The sequence below is a fragment of the Pleurodeles waltl genome, chromosome 11 (assembly GCF_031143425.1).
Source record: "Pleurodeles waltl isolate 20211129_DDA chromosome 11, aPleWal1.hap1.20221129, whole genome shotgun sequence".
NCBI lineage: Eukaryota > Metazoa > Chordata > Amphibia > Caudata > Salamandridae > Pleurodeles > Pleurodeles waltl.
Genome location: NC_090450.1, coordinates 19,052,309 through 19,070,585, shown reverse-complemented (window position 1 = coordinate 19,070,585; position 18,277 = coordinate 19,052,309). Strand labels below are relative to the sequence as shown.

The 18,277-nt window shown below is 35.6% G+C and overlaps 1 protein-coding gene across 1 annotated transcript in view; it reads left to right on the top strand.

Moving 5' to 3' along the window:
- Nucleotides 1-296: 296 nt before the first annotated feature.
- The window catches only part of LOC138265053 (putative per-hexamer repeat protein 5), a 52,357-nt gene continuing 34,376 nt past the window's right edge, over nt 297-18,277 (top strand). Inside the window, exons 1-18 of the mRNA XM_069212600.1 lie at nt 297-312; nt 547-681; nt 1,625-1,759; nt 2,702-2,836; nt 3,877-4,011; nt 4,955-5,089; nt 6,032-6,166; nt 7,110-7,244; nt 8,188-8,322; nt 9,267-9,401; nt 10,344-10,478; nt 11,421-11,555; nt 12,499-12,633; nt 13,580-13,714; nt 14,659-14,793; nt 15,729-15,863; nt 16,801-16,935; nt 17,878-18,012. Of these exons, the coding sequence (XP_069068701.1) occupies nt 297-312; nt 547-681; nt 1,625-1,759; nt 2,702-2,836; nt 3,877-4,011; nt 4,955-5,089; nt 6,032-6,166; nt 7,110-7,244; nt 8,188-8,322; nt 9,267-9,401; nt 10,344-10,478; nt 11,421-11,555; nt 12,499-12,633; nt 13,580-13,714; nt 14,659-14,793; nt 15,729-15,863; nt 16,801-16,935; nt 17,878-18,012 (2,311 nt within the window). The remainder of the gene's footprint in view (nt 313-546; nt 682-1,624; nt 1,760-2,701; nt 2,837-3,876; nt 4,012-4,954; nt 5,090-6,031; nt 6,167-7,109; nt 7,245-8,187; nt 8,323-9,266; nt 9,402-10,343; nt 10,479-11,420; nt 11,556-12,498; nt 12,634-13,579; nt 13,715-14,658; nt 14,794-15,728; nt 15,864-16,800; nt 16,936-17,877; nt 18,013-18,277) is intronic.

Here is an 18,277-nt window from a genome sequence, read left to right as displayed (position 1 = left end):
TGCAGCTCATATTGCGTTCCTGTCGATCTTTCACCCACTGCCCTATTCACCTCAGGAATGTGGAACTGCAACTGCATCATTAGATGAAGGAATTACAACCTCAAAATATTTAAATAGACATGCCAAGAATAGATTAAATCTAGCTGTAATATTTCCAAATATTACTGCAGATTCCAGTTTGTGATAATTCCTCTTTTATGTCCCATGGAATTTCTTTTTTTCGTATTAACTAAAACTTCCACTGAACTTAAACTTGTACATATTTTCCAATGGTGTTGTGGCCCTGCCATTGAAGGATGTTAAGAAAGTGGGGTAAGAGAATCTCCTATGTCATCTGTCAGAGTGACTGGTATTACATTTAGTGAATTATTTAAAAAATGAAATGGCCAATTAAATATACAAATTATTATAAACAACACGCATATAAATTATATTTGTCCAGTCAGGCATCCCTTTTATGTGTGTCAACTGCTTAACTGAAACTCTAATATGACTATCAAAAACATCTCACTTTAAAGATTTCTCTTTGCAATGTTTTTCTATTAGGATATGGAACAAGATTCACTGAAAGATCTACCATTCCTTCTGTGACTTCACCAGAACCAACAGAAGGAAGTGGCTTTAGTGGAAGTGGCTCAGGAGAAATTGACATTACAACAACTGCCCCAAAAACCACAACAGGTATCCAATGATTAATTAAAACTACTCAAGAAAAACATTTTTGATATGTCCGAAGTTTTTCAGTGGCACGAGCTAAGATGGTGTTCAATGGCAGAAGTGCAAAATATGAGACTATACCTGGATTTATTTTTATTAGATGCTTCTTATTTCCACCACCATACACTTCCTTCCTCTATCTCACTCTTTTAAGTTTTTTATGCTTGCTTTCTCAATTTCTCATTTATATTACATCCTTGTGCCTCCCACCCTTGAACTACTTGTTCTCTGGGTGCAACATCTATAAATGAATATTACGATGTCCTCAGACCAGTTGCCAGCTCTTTATGATACAGCAGGCTGTTTGAAAATGTTGCTTCTTCCCATGGGCCTTGATCATTTGTAAAACAATAGCCAGAAACGCAGTTCATGTTGCGTTCCTGTCCATCTTTAACCCACTGCGCTATTCACCTCAGCAATGTGGAAATGCTACTGCATCATTAGATGCATGAATTACAACCGCAAAATATTTAAATATACATGCGAAGAATGAGCTCGAATCAAGCTGTAATATTTCCAAATATTACTGCAGATACCAGTTTGTGGTACTTCTTCCTTTATGTCCCATGGCATTTCTTTTTTTCGTTTTAACCAAAACGTCCACTGAACTTAAACTTGTACGTGTTTTCCAATGGTGTTAGGGCCCTGCTATTAAAGCATGTTAAGAACGTGGGGTAAGAGAAACTCCCAAGTCATCTGTCAGTTTGACTGCTATTACATTTACTGCATTATTTAAAAAATGACCACTTGAATATGCAAATTATTATAAACAACCACTATGCTTATAAATGATATTTGACCAGTTAGGCATTCCTTTTATGTGTGTCTACTACTTAACTGAAACTCTAATATGACTATCAAAAACATCTCAGTTTAAATATTTCTCTTTGCAATGTTTTTCTATTAGGATATGGAACAAAAATCACTGAAAGATCTGCAATTCCTTCTGTGACTTCACCAGAACCAACGGAAGGAAGTGGCTTTAGTGGAAGTGGCTCAGGAGAAATTGACATTACAACAACTGCCACAAAAACCACAACAGGTATCCAATAATTAATTAAAAATAATCAAGAACAACATATTTGATATGTCCGAAGTTTTTCAGCGGCATATCAAAGATGGTGTTCAGTGGAAGAAATGCAAAATATCAGACTATCCCTTGATTTATTTTTATTAGATGCTTCTTATTTCCACCACCATACACTTCCTTCCTCTATCTCGCTCTTTAGGTTTTTTTATGCCAGCTTTCTCAATTTCTCATTTATATTATATCCTTGTGCCTCCCACCCATCAACTACTTGTTGTGAGCGTGCAACATCCATAAATGAATATTACTCTGTCTTCATACCAGTTGCCAGCACTTTATGACACAGCAGGCTGTTTGTAAGTTTTGCTTCTTCCAATGGGCCTTGATCATTTGTGGAACAATAGCCAGGAATGCTTCTCATATTGCGTTCCTGTCCATCTTTCACCCACTGCCCTATTCACCTCAGGAATGTGGAACTGCAACTGCATCATTAGATGAAGGAATTACAACCTCAAAATATTTAAATAGACATGCCAAGAATAGATTAAATCTAGCTGTAATATTTCCAAATATTACTGCACATTCCAGTTTGTGATAATTCCTCTTTTATGTCCCATGGAATTTCTTTTTTTCGTATTAACTAAAACTTCCACTGAACTTAAACTTGCACATATTTTCCAATGGTGTTGTGGCCCTGCCATTGAAGGATGTTAAGAAAGTGGGGTAAGAGAATCTCCTAAGTCATCTGTCAGAGTGACTGGTATTACATTTAGTGAATTATTTAAAAAATGAAATGGCCAATTAAATATACAAATTATTATAAACAACAAGCATATAAATTATATTTGTCCAGTCAGGCATCCCTTTTATGTGTGTCAACTGCTTAACTGAAACTCTAATATGACTATCAAAAACATCTCACTTTAAAGATTTCTCTTTGCAATGTTTTTCTATTAGGATATAGAACAAGATTCACTGAAAGATCTACAATTCCTTCTGTGACTTCACCAGAACCAACAGAAGGAAGTGGCTTTAGTGGAAGTGGCTCAGGAGAAATTGACATTACAACAACTGCCCCAAAAACCACAACAGGTATCCAATGATTAATTAAAAATACTCAAGAAAAACATTTTTGATATGTCCGAAGTTTTTCAGTGGCACGAGCTAAGATGGTGTTCAATGGCAGAAGTGCAAAATATGAGACTATACCTGGATTTATTTTTATTAGATGCTTCTTATTTCCACCACCATACACTTCCTTCCTCTATCTCACTCTTTTAAGTTTTTTATGCTAGCTTTCTCAATTTCTCATTTATATTACATCCTTGTGCCTCCCACCCTTGAACTACTTGTTCTCTGGGTGCAACATCTATAAATGAATATTACGGTGTCCTCAGACCAGTTGCCAGCTCTTTATGACACAGCAGGCTGTTTGAAAATGTTGCTTCTTCCAATGGGCCTTGATCATTTGTAAAACAATAGCCAGAAACGCAGTTCATGTTGCGTTCCTGTCCATCTTTATCCCACTGCGCTATTCACCTCAGCAATGTGAAACTGCTACTGCATCATTAGATGCATGAATTACAACCTCAAAATATTTAAATATTCATGCCAAGAATGAGCTCAAATCAAGCTGTAATATTTCCAAATATTACTGCAGATTTCATTTTGTGGTAATTCTTCCTTTATGTCCCATGGCATTTCTTTTTTCGGATTAACCAAAACTTCCACTGAACTTAAACTTGTACGTATTGCAGATTTCATTTTCTGGTAATTCTTCCTTTATGTCCCATGGCATTTCTTTTTTCGGATTAACCAAAACTTCCACTGAACTTAAACTTGTACGTATTTTCCAATGGTGTTAGGACCCTGCTATTAAAGGATGTTAAGAAAGTGGGGTAAGACAAACTCCTAAGTCATCTGTCAGGTTGACTGGTATTACATTTACTGCATTATTTAAAAAATTGACCAATTGAATATACAAATTGTTATAAACAACCACTATACATATAAATTATATTTGACCAGTCAGGCATTCCTTTTATGTGTATCAACTGCTTAACTGAAACTATAATATGACTATCAAAAACATCTCAGTTTAAATATTTCTCTTTGCAATGTATTTCTATTAGGATATGGAACAAGATTCACTGAAAGATCTACAATTCCTTATGTAGCTTCACCAGAACCAACAGAAGGAAGTGGCTTTAGTGGAAGTGGCTCAGGAGAAATTGACATTACAACAACTGACCCAAAAACCACAACAGGTATCCAATGATTGATTAAAAATACTCAAGAGAAACATATATGATATGTCCGAAGTTTTTCAGCAGCACGAGCTAAGATGGTGTTCAATGGCAGAAGTGCAAAATATGAGACTATACCTGGATTTATTTTTATTAGATGCTTCTTATTTCCGCCACCATACACTTCCTTCCTCTATCTCACTCTTTTAAGTTTTTTATGCTTGCTTTCTCAATTTCTCATTTATATTACATCCTTGTGCCTCCCACCCTTGAACTACTTGTTCTCTGGGTGCAACATCTATAGATGAATATTACGATGTCCTCAGACCAGTTGCCAGCTCTTTATGACACAGCAGGCTGTTTGAAAATGTTGCTTCTTCCAATGGGCCTTGATCATTTGTAGAACAATAGCCAGGAACGCAGTTCATGTTGTGTTCCTGTCCATCTTTAACCCACTGCGCTATTCACCTCAGCAATGTGGAAATGCTACTGCATCATTAGATGCATGAACTACAACCGCAAAATATTTAAATATACATGCCAAGAATGAGCTCGATTCAAGATGTAATGTTTCCAGATATTACTGCAGATTCCAGTTTGTGGTAATTCTTCCTTTATGTCCCATGGCATTTCTTTTTTTCATTTTAACCAAAACGTCCACTTAACTTAAACTTGTAAATTTTTTCCAGTGGTGTTAGGGCCCTGCTAGTAAAGGGTGTTGAGAACGTGGGGTAAGAGAAACTCCTAAGTCATCTGTCAGTTTGCCTGCTATTACATTTACTGCATTATTTAAAAAATGACCAATTGAATATGCAAATTATTATAAACAACCACTATGCATATAAATGATATTTGACCAGTTAGGCATCCCTTTTATGTTTATCTACTGCTTACCTGAAACTCTAATATGACTATCAAAAACATCTCACTTTAAATATTTCTCTTTGCAATGTTTTTCTATTAGGATATGGAACAAAATTCACTGAAAGATCTGCAATTCCTTCTGTGACTTCACCAGAACCAACGGAAGGAAGTGGCTTTAGTGGAAGTGGCTCAGGAGAAATTGACATTACAACACCTGCCACAAAAACCACAACAGGTATCCAATAATTACTTAAAAATAATCAAGAACAACATATTTGATATGTCCGAAGTTTTTCAGCAGCATATCAAAGATGGTGTTCAGTGGAAGAAATGCAAAATATCAGACTATCCCTTGATTTATTTTTATTAGATGCTTCTTATTTCCACCACCATACACTTCCTTCCTCTATCTCGCTCTTTAGGTTTTTTTATGCCAGCTTTCTCAATTTCTCATATATATTATATCCATGTGCCTCCCACCCATCAACTACTTGTTTTGAGCGTGCAACATCCATAAATGAATATTACTCTTTCTTCATACCAGTTGCCAGCACTTTATGACACAGCAGGCTGTTTGTAAGTTTTGCTTCTTCCAATGGGCCTTGATCATTTGTGGAACAATAGCCAGGAATGCAGCTCATATTGCGTTCCTGTCCATCTTTCACCCACTGCCCTATTCACCTCAGGAATGTGGAACTGCAACTGCATCATTAGATGAAGGAATTACAACCTCAAAATATTTAAATAGACATGCCAAGAATAGATTAAATCTAGCTGTAATATTTCCAAATATTACTGCACATTCCACTTTGTGATAATTCCTCTTTTGTGTCCCATGGAATTTCTTTTTTTCGTATTAACTAAAACTTCCACTGAACTTAAACTTGTACATATTTTCCAATGGTGTTGTGGCCCTGCCATTGAAGGATGTTAAGAAAGTGGGGTAAGATAATCTCCTATGTCATCTGTCAGAGTGACTGGTATTACATTTAGTGAATTATTTAAAAAATGAAATGGCCAATTAAATATACAAATTATTATAAACAACAAGCATATAAATTATATTTGTCCAGTCAGGCATCCCTTTTATGTGTGTCAACTGCTTAACTGAAACTCTAATATGACTATCAAAAAAATCTCACTTTAAAGATTTCTCTTTGCAATGTTTTTCTATTAGGATATGGAACAAGATTCACTGAAAGATCTACCATTCCTTCTGTGACTTCACCAGAACCAACAGAAGGAAGTGGCTTTAGTGGAAGTGGCTCAGGAGAAATTGACATTACAACAACTGCCCCAAAAACCACAACAGGTATCCAATGATTAATTAAAAATACTCAAGAAAAACATTTTTGATATGTCCGAAGTTTTTCAGTGGCACGAGCTAAGATGGTGTTCAATGGCAGAAGTGCAAAATATGAGACTATACCTGGATTTATTTTTATTAGATGCTTCTTATTTCCACCACCATACACTTCCTTCCTCTATCTCACTCTTTTAAGTTTTTTATGCTAGCTTTCTCAATTTCTCATTTATATTACATCCTTGTGCCTCCCACCCTTGAACTACTTGTTCTCTGGGTGCAACATCTATAAATGAATATTACGGTGTCCTCAGACCAGTTGCCAGCTCTTTATGACACAGCAGGCTGTTTGAAAATGTTGCTTCTTCCAATGGGCCTTGATCATTTGTAAAACAATAGCCAGAAACGCAGTTCATGTTGCGTTCCTGTCCATCTTTGTCCCACTGCGCTATTCACCTCAGCAATGTGAAACTGCTACTGCATCATTAGATGCATGAATTACAACCTCAAAATATTTAAATATTCATGCCAAGAATGAGCTCAAATCAAGCTGTAATATTTCCAAATATTACTGCAGATTTCATTTTGTGGTAATTCTTCCTTTATGTCCCATGGCATTTCTTTTTTCGGATTAACCACAACTTCCACTGAACTTAAACTTGTACGTATTTTCCAATGGTGTTAGGACCCTGCTATTAAAGGATGTTAAGAAAGTGGGGTAAGACAAACTCCTAAGTCATCTGTCAGGTTGACTGGTATTACATTTACTGCATTATTTAAAAAAATGACCACTTGAATATACAAATTCTTATAAACAACCACTATACATATAAATTATATTTGACCAGTCAGGCATTCCTTTTATGTGTATCAACTGCTTAACTGAAACTATAATATGACTATCAAAAACATCTCAGTTTAAATATTTCTCTTTGCAATGTATTTCTATTAGGATATGGAACAAGATTCACTGAAAGATCTACAATTCCTTATGTAGCTTCACCAGAACCAACAGAAGGAAGTGGCTTTAGTGGAAGTGGCTCAGGAGAAATTGACATTACAACAACTGACCCAAAAACCACAACAGGTATCCAATGATTAATTAAAAATACTCAAGAGAAACATATATGATATGTCCGAAGTTTTTCAGCAGCACGAGCTAAGATGGTGTTCAATGGCAGAAGTGCAAAATATGAGACTATACCTGGATTTATTTTTATTAGATGCTTCTTATTTCCGCCACCATACACTTCCTTCCTCTATCTCACTCTTTTAAGTTTTTTATGCTTGCTTTCTCAATTTCTCATTTATATTACATCCTTGTGCCTCCCACCCTTGAACTACTTGTTCTCTGGGTGCAACATCTATAGATGAATATTACGATGTCCTCAGACCAGTTGCCAGCTCTTTATGACACAGCAGGCTGTTTGAAAATGTTGCTTCTTCCAATGGGCCTTGATCATTTGTAAAACAATAGCCAGAAACGCAGTTCATGTTGCGTTCCTGTCCATCTTTATCCCACTGCGCTATTCACCTCAGCAATGTGAAACTGCTACTGCATCATTAGATGCATGAATTACAACCTCAAAATATTTAAATATTCATGCCAAGAATGAGCTCAAATCAAGCTGTAATATTTCCAAATATTACTGCAGATTTCATTTTGTGGTAATTCTTCCTTTATGTCCCATGGCATTTCTTTTTTCGGATTAACCAAAACTTCCACTGAACTTAAACTTGTACGTATTTTCCAATGGTGTTAGGACCCTGCTATTAAAGGATGTTAAGAAAGTGGGGTAAGACAAACTCCTAAGTCATCTGTCAGGTTGACTGGTATTACATTTACTGCATTATTTAAAAAATTGACCAATTGAATATACAAATTGTTATAAACAACCACTATACATATAAATTATATTTGACCAGTCAGGCATTCCTTTTATGTGTATCAACTGCTTAACTGAAACTATAATATGACTATCAAAAACATCTCAGTTTAAATATTTCTCTTTGCAATGTATTTCTATTAGGATATGGGACAAGATTCACTGAAAGATCTACAATTCCTTATGTAGCTTCACCAGAACCAACAGAAGGAAGTGGCTTTAGTGGAAGTGGCTCAGGAGAAATTGACATTACAACAACTGACCCAAAAACCACAACAGGTATCCAATGATTAATTAAAAATACTCAAGAGAAACATATATGATATGTCCGAAGTTTTTCAGCAGCACGAGCTAAGATGGTGTTCAATGGCAGAAGTGCAAAATATGAGACTATACCTTGATTTATTTTTATTAGATGCTTCTTATTTCCGCCACCATACACTTCCTTCCTCTATCTCACTCTTTTAAGTTTTTTATGCTTGCTTTCTCAATTTCTCATTTATATTACATCCTTGTGCCTCCCACCCTTGAACTACTTGTTCTCTGGGTGCAACATCTATAGATGAATATTACGATGTCCTCAGACCAGTTGCCAGCTCTTTATGACACAGCAGGCTGTTTGAAAATGTTGCTTCTTCCAATGGGCCTTGATCATTTGTAGAACAATAGCCAGGAATGCAGTTCATGTTGCGTTCCTGTCCATCTTTAACCCACTGCGCTATTCACCTCAGCAATGTGGAAATGCTACTGCATCATTAGATGCATGAATTTTCAACCGCAAAATATTTAAATATACATGCGAAGAATGAGCTCGAATCAAGCTGTAATATTTCCAGATATTACTGCAGATACCAGTTTGTGGTACTTCTTCCTTTATGTCCTATGGCATTTATTTTTTCCGTTTTAACCAAAACGTCCACTGAACTTAAACTTGTACGTGTTTTCCAATGGTGTTAGGGCCCTGCTATTAAAGGATGTTAAGAACGTGGGGTAAGAGAAACTCCCAAGTCATCTGTCAGTTTGACTGCTATTACATTTACTGCATTATTTAAAAAATGACCACTTGAATATGCAAATTATTATAAACAACCACTATGCTTATAAATGATATTTGACCAGTTAGGCATTCCTTTTATGTGTGTCTACTACTTAACTGAAACTCTAATATGACTATCAAAAACATCTCAGTTTAAATATTTCTCTTTGCAATGTTTTTCTATTAGGATATGGAACAAAATTCACTGAAAGATCTGCAATTCCTTCTGTGACTTCACCAGAACCAACGGAAGGAAGTGGCTTTAGTGGAAGTGGCTCAGGAGAAATTGACATTACAACAACTGCCACAAAAACCACAACAGGTATCCAATAATTAATTAAAAATAATCAAGAACAACATATTTGATATGTCCGAAGTTTTTCAGCGGCATATCAAAGATGGTGTTCAGTGGAAGAAATGCAAAATATCAGACTATCCCTTGATTTATTTTTATTAGATGCTTCTTATTTCCACCACCATACACTTCCTTCCTCTATCTCGCTCTTTAGGTTTTTTTATGCCAGCTTTCTCAATTTCTCATTTATATTATATCCTTGTGCCTCCCACCCATCAACTACTTGTTGTGAGCGTGCAACATCCATAAATGAATATTACTCTGTCTTCATACCAGTTGCCAGCACTTTATGACACAGCAGGCTGTTTGTAAGTTTTGCTTCTTCCAATGGGCCTTGATCATTTGTGGAACAATAGCCAGGAATGCTTCTCATATTGCGTTCCTGTCCATCTTTCACCCACTGCCCTATTCACCTCAGGAATGTGGAACTGCAACTGCATCATTAGATGAAGGAATTACAACCTCAAAATATTTAACTAGACATGCCAAGAATAGATTAAATCTAGCTGTAATATTTCCAAATATTACTGCACATTCCAGTTTGTGATAATTCCTCTTTTATGTCCCATGGAATTTCTTTTTTTCGTATTAACTAAAACTTCCACTGAACTTAAACTTGCACATATTTTCCAATGGTGTTGTGGCCCTGCCATTGAAGGATGTTAAGAAAGTGGGGTAAGAGAATCTCCTAAGTCATCTGTCAGAGTGACTGGTATTACATTTAGTGAATTATTTAAAAAATGAAATGGCCAATTAAATATACAAATTATTATAAACAACAAGCATATAAATTATATTTGTCCAGTCAGGCATCCCTTTTATGTGTGTCAACTGCTTAACTGAAACTCTAATATGACTATCAAAAACATCTCACTTTAAAGATTTCTCTTTGCAATGTTTTTCTATTAGGATATGGAACAAGATTCACTGAAAGATCTACAATTCCTTCTGTGACTTCACCAGAACCAACAGAAGGAAGTGGCTTTAGTGGAAGTGGCTCAGGAGAAATTGACATTACAACAACTGCCCCAAAAACCACAACAGGTATCCAATGATTAATTAAAAATACTCAAGAAAAACATTTTTGATATGTCCGAAGTTTTTCAGTGGCACGAGCTAAGATGGTGTTCAATGGCAGAAGTGCAAAATATGAGACTATACCTGGATTTATTTTTATTAGATGCTTCTTATTTCCACCCCCATACACTTCCTTCCTCTATCTCGCTCTTTAGGTTTTTTTATGCCAGTTTCTCAATTTCTCATATATATTATATCCTTGTGCCTCCCACCCATCAACTACTTGTTGTGAGCGTGCAACATCCATAAATGAATATTACTCTGTCTTCATACCAGTTGCCAGCACTTTATGACACAGCAGGCTGTTTGTAAGTTTTGCTTCTTCCAATGGGCCTTGATCATTTGTGGAACAATAGCCAGGAATGCAGCTCATATTGCGTTCCTGTCCATCTTTCACCCACTGCCCTATTCACCTCAGGAATGTGGAACTGCAACTGCATCATTAGATGAAGGAATTACAACCTCAAAATATTTAAATAGACATGCCAAGAATAGTTTAAATCTAGCTGTAATATTTCCAAATATTACTGCACATTCCAGTTTGTGATAATTCCTCTTTTATGTCCCATGGAATTTCTTTTTTTCGTATTAACTAAAACTTCCACTGAACTTAAACTTGTACATATTTTCCAATGGTGTTGTGGCCCTGCCATTGAAGGATGTTAAGAAAGTGGGGTAAGATAATCTCCTATGTCATCTGTCAGAGTGACTGGTATTACATTTAGTGAATTATTTAAAAAATGAAATGGCCAATTAAATATACAAATTATTATAAACAACAAGCTTATAAATTATATTTGTCCAGTCAGGCATCCCTTTTATGTGTGTCAACTGCTTAACTGAAACTCTAATATGACTATCAAAAACATCTCACTTTAAAGATTTCTCTTTGCAATGTTTTTCTATTAGGATATGGAACAAGATTCACTGAAAGATCTACCATTCCTTCTGTGACTTCACCAGAACCAACAGAAGGAAGTGGCTTTAGTGGAAGTGGCTCAGGAGAAATTGACATTACAACAACTGCCCCAAAAACCACAACAGGTATCCAATGATTAATTAAAAATACTCAAGAAAAACATTTTTGATATGTCCGAAGTTTTTCAGTGGCACGAGCTAAGATGGTGTTCAATGGCAGAAGTGCAAAATATGAGACTATACCTGGATTTATTTTTATTAGATGCTTCTTATTTCCACCACCATACACTTCCTTCCTCTATCTCACTCTTTTAAGTTTTTTATGCTAGCTTTCTCAATTTCTCATTTATGTTACATCCTTGTGCCTCCCACCCTTGAACTACTTGTTCTCTGGGTGCAACATCTATAAATGAATATTACGGTGTCCTCAGACCAGTTGCCAGCTCTTTATGACACAGCAGGCTGTTTGAAAATGTTGCTTCTTCCAATGGGCCTTGATCATTTGTAAAACAATAGCCAGAAACGCAGTTCATGTTGCGTTCCTGTCCATCTTTATCCCACTGCGCTATTCACCTCAGCAATGTGAAACTGCTACTGCATCATTAGATGCATGAATTACAACCTCAAAATATTTAAATATTCATGCCAAGAATGAGCTCAAATCAAGCTGTAATATTTCCAAATATTACTGCAGATTTCATTTTGTGGTAATTCTTCCTTTATGTCCCATGGCATTTCTTTTTTCGGATTAACCAAAACTTCCACTGAACTTAAACTTGTACGTATTTTCCAATGGTGTTAGGACCCTGCTATTAAAGGATGTTAAGAAAGTGGGGTAAGACAAACTCCTAAGTCATCTGTCAGGTTGACTGGTATTACATTTACTGCATTATTTAAAAAATTGACCAATTGAATATACAAATTGTTATAAACAACCACTATACATATAAATTATATTTGACCAGTCAGGCATTCCTTTTATGTGTATCAACTGCTTAACTGAAACTATAATATGACTATCAAAAACATCTCAGTTTAAATATTTCTCTTTGCAATGTATTTCTATTAGGATATGGGACAAGATTCACTGAAAGATCTACAATTCCTTATGTAGCTTCACCAGAACCAACAGAAGGAAGTGGCTTTAGTGGAAGTGGCTCAGGAGAAATTGACATTACAACAACTGACCCAAAAACCACAACAGGTATCCAATGATTAATTAAAAATACTCAAGAGAAACATATATGATATGTCCGAAGTTTTTCAGCAGCACGAGCTAAGATGGTGTTCAATGGCAGAAGTGCAAAATATGAGACTATACCTGGATTTATTTTTATTAGATGCTTCTTATTTCCACCACCATAAACTTCCTTCCTCTATCTCACTCTTTTAAGTTTTTTATGCTTGCTTTCTCAATTTCTCATTTATATTACATCCTTGTGCCTCCAACCCATCAACTACTTGTTCTGTGTGTGCAAAATCTATAAATGAATAGTACGGTGTCCTCAGAACAGTTGCCAGCTCTTTATGACACAGCAGGCTGTTTGTAAATTTTGCTTCTTCCAATGGGCCTTGATCATTTGTAGAACAATAGCCAGGAACGCAGTTCATGTTGCGTTCCTGTCCATCTTTAACCCACTGCGCTATTCACCTCAGCAATGTGGAAATGCTACTGCATCATTAGATGCATGAATTACAATAGCAAAATATTTAAATATACATGCCAAGAATGAGCTCGAATCAAGCGTAATGTTTCCAGATATTACTGCAGATTCCAGTTTGTGGTAATTCTTCCTTTATGTCCCATGGCATTTCTTTTTTTTTCCATTTTAACCAAAACTTCCACTAAACTTAAACTTGTACGTATTTTCCAATGGTGTTAGGGCCCTGCTATTAAAGGATGTTAAGAAAGTGGGGTAAGAGAAACTCCTAAGTCATCTGTCAGCTTGACTGGTATTACATTTACTGCATTATTTAAAAAATTGACCAATTGAATATACAAATTATTATAAACAACCACTATACATATAAATGATATTTGACAAGTCAGGCATTCCTTTTATGTGTATCAACTGCTTAACTGAAACTCTAATATGACTATCAAAAACATCTCACTTTAAAGATTTCTCTTTGAAATGTATTTCTATTAGGATATGGAACAAGATTCACTGAAAGATGTACAATTCCTTCTGTAACTTCACCAGAACCAACAGAAGGAAGTGGCTTTAGTGGAAGTGGCTCAGGAGAAATTGACAGTACAACAACTGACCCAGAAACCACAACAGGTATCCAATGATTAATAAAAAAAATACTCAAGAGAAACATATATGATATGTTCGAAGTTTTGGAGCGGCACAAGCGAAGATGGTGTTCAATTCCAGAAGTGCAAAATATGAGATTATGTCTTGATTTATTTTTATTAGATGCTTCTTATTTCCACCATCATACACTTCCTTCCTCTATCTCACTCTTTTAAGTTTTTTATGCTTGCTTTCTCAATTTCTCATTTATATTATATCCTTGTGCCTCTCACCCTTGAACTACTTGTTCTCTGGGTGCAACATCTATAAATTAATATTACTGTGTCCTCAGACCAGTTGCCAGCTCTTTATGACACAGCAGGCTGTTTGAAAATGTTGCTTCTTCCAATGGGCCTTGATCATGTGTAAAACAATAGCCAGGAATGCAGCTCATATTGCGTTCCTGTCCATCTTTCACCCACTGCCCTATTCACCTCAGGAATGTGGAACTGCTTCTGCATCATTAGATGCATGAATTACAACCTCAAAATATTTAAATATACATGCCAAGAATGAGCTCGAATCAAGCTGTACTATTTCCAGATATTACTGCAGATTCCAGTTTGTGCCAATTATTCCTTTATGTCCCATGACATTTCTTTTTTTGTTTTAACCAAAACGTCCACTGAACTTAAACTTGTACATTTTTTCCAGTGGTGTTAGGGCCCTGCTAGTAAAGGATGTTAAGAAAGTAGGGTAAGAGAAACTCCCAAGTCATCTGTCAGTTTGACTGGTATTACATTTACTGCATTATTTAAAAAATGACCAATTGAATATGCAAATTATTATAAACAACCACTATGCATATAAATGATATTTGACCAGTTAGGCATTCCTTTTATGTGTGTCTACTGATTAACTGAAACTCTAATATGACTATCAAAAACATCTCACTTTAAAGATTTCTCTTTGCAATGTATTTCTATTAGGATATGGAACAAAATTCACTGAAAGATCTGCAATTCCTTCTGTGACTTCACCAGAACCAACGGAAGGAAGTGGCTTTAGTGGAAGTGGCTCAGGTGAAATTGACATTACAACAACTGACCCAAAAACCACAACAGGTATCCAATAATTAATTAAAAATAATCAAGAACAACATATTTGATATGTCCGAAGTTTTTCAGCGGCATATCAAAGATGGTGTTCAGCGGAAGAAATGCAAAATATCAGACTATCCCTTGATTTATTTTTATTAGATGCTTCATATTTCCACCACCATACACTTCCTTCCTCTATCTCGCTCTTTAGGTTTTTTTATGCCAGCTTTCTCAATTTCTCATTTATATTATATCCTTGTACCTCCCACCCATCAACTACTTGTTTTAAGCGTGCAACATCCATAAATGAATATTACTCTGTCTTCATACCAGTTGCCAGCACTTTATGACACAGCAGGCTGTTTGTAAATTTTGCCTTTTCCAATGGGCCTTGATCATTTGTAGAACAATAGCCAGGAATGCAGCTCATATTGCGTTCCTGTCCATCTTTCACCCACTGCCCTATTCACCTCAGGAATGTGGAACTGCATCATTAGATGAAGGAATTACAACCTCAAAATATTTAAATATACATGCCAAGAATAGAATAAATCTAGCTGTAATATTTCCAAATATTACTGCACATTCCAGTTTGTGATAATTCCTCATTTATGTCCCATGGCATTTCTTTTTTTCGTATTAACTAAAACTTCCACTGAACTTAAACTTGTACATATTTTCCAATGGTGTGTGGCCCTGCCATTGAAGGATGTTAAGAAAGTGGGGTAAGAGAATCTCCTAAGTCATCTGTCAGAGTAACTGGTATTACATTTAGTGAATTATTAAAAAAATAAAATGGCCAATTAAATATACAAATTATTATAAACAACAAGCATATAAATTATATTTGTCCAGTCAGGCATCCCTTTTATGTGTGTCAACTGCTTAACTGAAACTCTAATATGACTATCAAAAACATCTCACTTGAAAGATTTCTCTTTGCAATGTTTTTCTATTAGGATATGGAACAAGATTCACTGAAAGATCTACAATTCCTTCTGTGACTTCACCAAAACCAACAGAAGGAAGTGGCTTTAGTGGAAGTGGCTCAGGAGAAAATGACAGTACAACAACTGCCTCAAAAACAACAACAGGTATTCAAAGATTAATTCAAAATACTGAAGAATTTTCTTTTTGATATGTCCGAAGTTTTTCAGCGGCACGAGCTAAGATGGTGTTCAATGGCAGAAGTGCAAAATATGAGACTATACCTGGATTTATTTTTATTAGATGCTTATTTCCCCCACCATACACTACCTTCCTCTATCTCACTCTTCTAAGTTTTTTATGCTAGCTTTCTCAATTTCTCATTTATATTACATCCTTGTGCCTCCCACCCTTGAACTACTTGTTCTCTGGGTGCAACATCTATAAATGAATATTACGGTGTCCTCAGACCAGTTGCCAGCTCTTTATGACACAGCAGGCTGTTTGAAAATGTTGCTTCTTCCAATGGGCCTTGATCATTTGTAAAACAATAGCCAGAAACGCACTTCATGTTGCGTTCCTGTCCATCTTTATCCCACTGCGCTATTCACCTCAGCAATGTGAAACTGCTACTGCATCATTAAATGCATGAATTACAACCCCAAAATATTTAAATATTCATGCCAAGAATGAGCTCCAATCAAGCTGTAATATTTCCAAATATTACTGCAGATTCCATTTTGTGGTAATTCTTCCTTTATGTCCCATGGCATTTCTTATTTGGTATTAACCAAAACTTCCACTGAACTTAAACTTGTACGTATTTTCCAATGGTGTTAGGGCCCTCCTATTAAAGGATGTTAAGAAAGTGGGGTAAGAGAAAATCCTAAGTCATCTGTCAGGTTGACTGGTATTACATTTACTGCATAACTTAAAAAATGACCAATTGAATATACAAATTATTATAAACAACCACTATACATATAAATTATTTGACCAGTCAGGCATTCCTTTTATGTGTATCAACTGCTTAACTGAAACTGTAATATGACTATCAAAAACATCTCAGTTTAAATATTTCTCTTTGCAATGTATTTCTATTAGGATATGGAACAAGATTCACTGAAAGATCCACAATTCCTTCTGTAACTTCACCAGAACCAACAGAAGGAAGTGGCTTTAGTGGAAGTGGCTCAGGAGAAATTGACATTACAACAACTGACCCAAAAACCACAACAGGTATCAAATGATTAATGAAAAATACTCAAGAGAAACATATATGATATGTTCGAAGCTTTGGAGCGGCACAAGCGAAGATGGTGTTCAATTCCAGAAGTGCAAAATATGAGATTATGTCTTGATTTATTTTTATTAGATGCTTCTTATTTCCACCATCATACACTTTCTTCCTCTATCTCACTCTTTTAAGTTTTTTATGCTTGCTTTCTCAATTTCTCATTTATATTATATCCTTGTGCCTCCCACCCTTGAACTACTTGTTCTCTGGTTGCAACATCTATAAATGAATATTACGGTGTCCTCAGACCAGTTGCCAGCTCTTTATGACACAGCAGGCTGTTTGAAAATGTTGCTTCTTCCAATGGGCCTTGATCATTTGTAAAACAATAGCCAGAAACGCAGTTCATGTTGCGTTCCTGTCCATCTTTATCCCACTGCGCTATTCACCTCAGCAATGTGAAACTGCTACTGCATCATTAGATGCATGAATTACAACCTCAAAATCTTTAAATATTTATGCCCAGAATGAGCTCAAATCAAGCTGTAATATTTCCAAATATTACTGCAGATTTCATTTTGTGGTAATTCTTCCTTTATGTCCCATGGCATTTCTTTTTTCGTATTAACTAAAACTTCCACTAAATTTAAACTTGTTTGTGTTTTCCAATGGTGTTAGGGCCCTGCTATTAAAGGATGTTAAGAAAGTGGGGTAAGACAAACTCCTAAGTCATCTGTCAGCTTGACTGGTATTACAGTTACTGCATTACTTAAAAAATGACCAATTGAATATGCAAATTATTATAAACAACCACTATGCATATAAATGATATTTGACCAGTTAGGCATTCCTTTTATGTGTGTCTACTGCTTAACTGAAACTCTAATATGACTATCAAAAACATCTCACTTTAAATATTTCTCTTTGCAATGTATTTCTATTAGGATATGGAACAAAATTCACTGAAAGATCTGCAATTCCTTCTGTGACTTCACCAGAACCAACGGAAGGAAGTGGCTTTAGTGGAAGTGGCTCAGGAGAAATTGACATTACAACAATTGCCACAAAAACCACAACAGGTATCCAATAATTAATTAAAAATAATCAAGAACAACATATTTGATATGTCCGAAGTTTTTCAGCGGCATATCAAAGATGGTGTTCAGCGGAAGAAATGCAAAATATCAGACTATCCTTTGATTTATTTTTATTAGATGCTTCTTATTTCCACCACCATACACTTCCTTCCTCTATCTCGCTCTTTAGGTTTTTTTATGCCAGCTTTCTCAATTTCTCATTTATATTATATCCTTGTGCCTCCCACCCATCAACTACTTTTTGTGA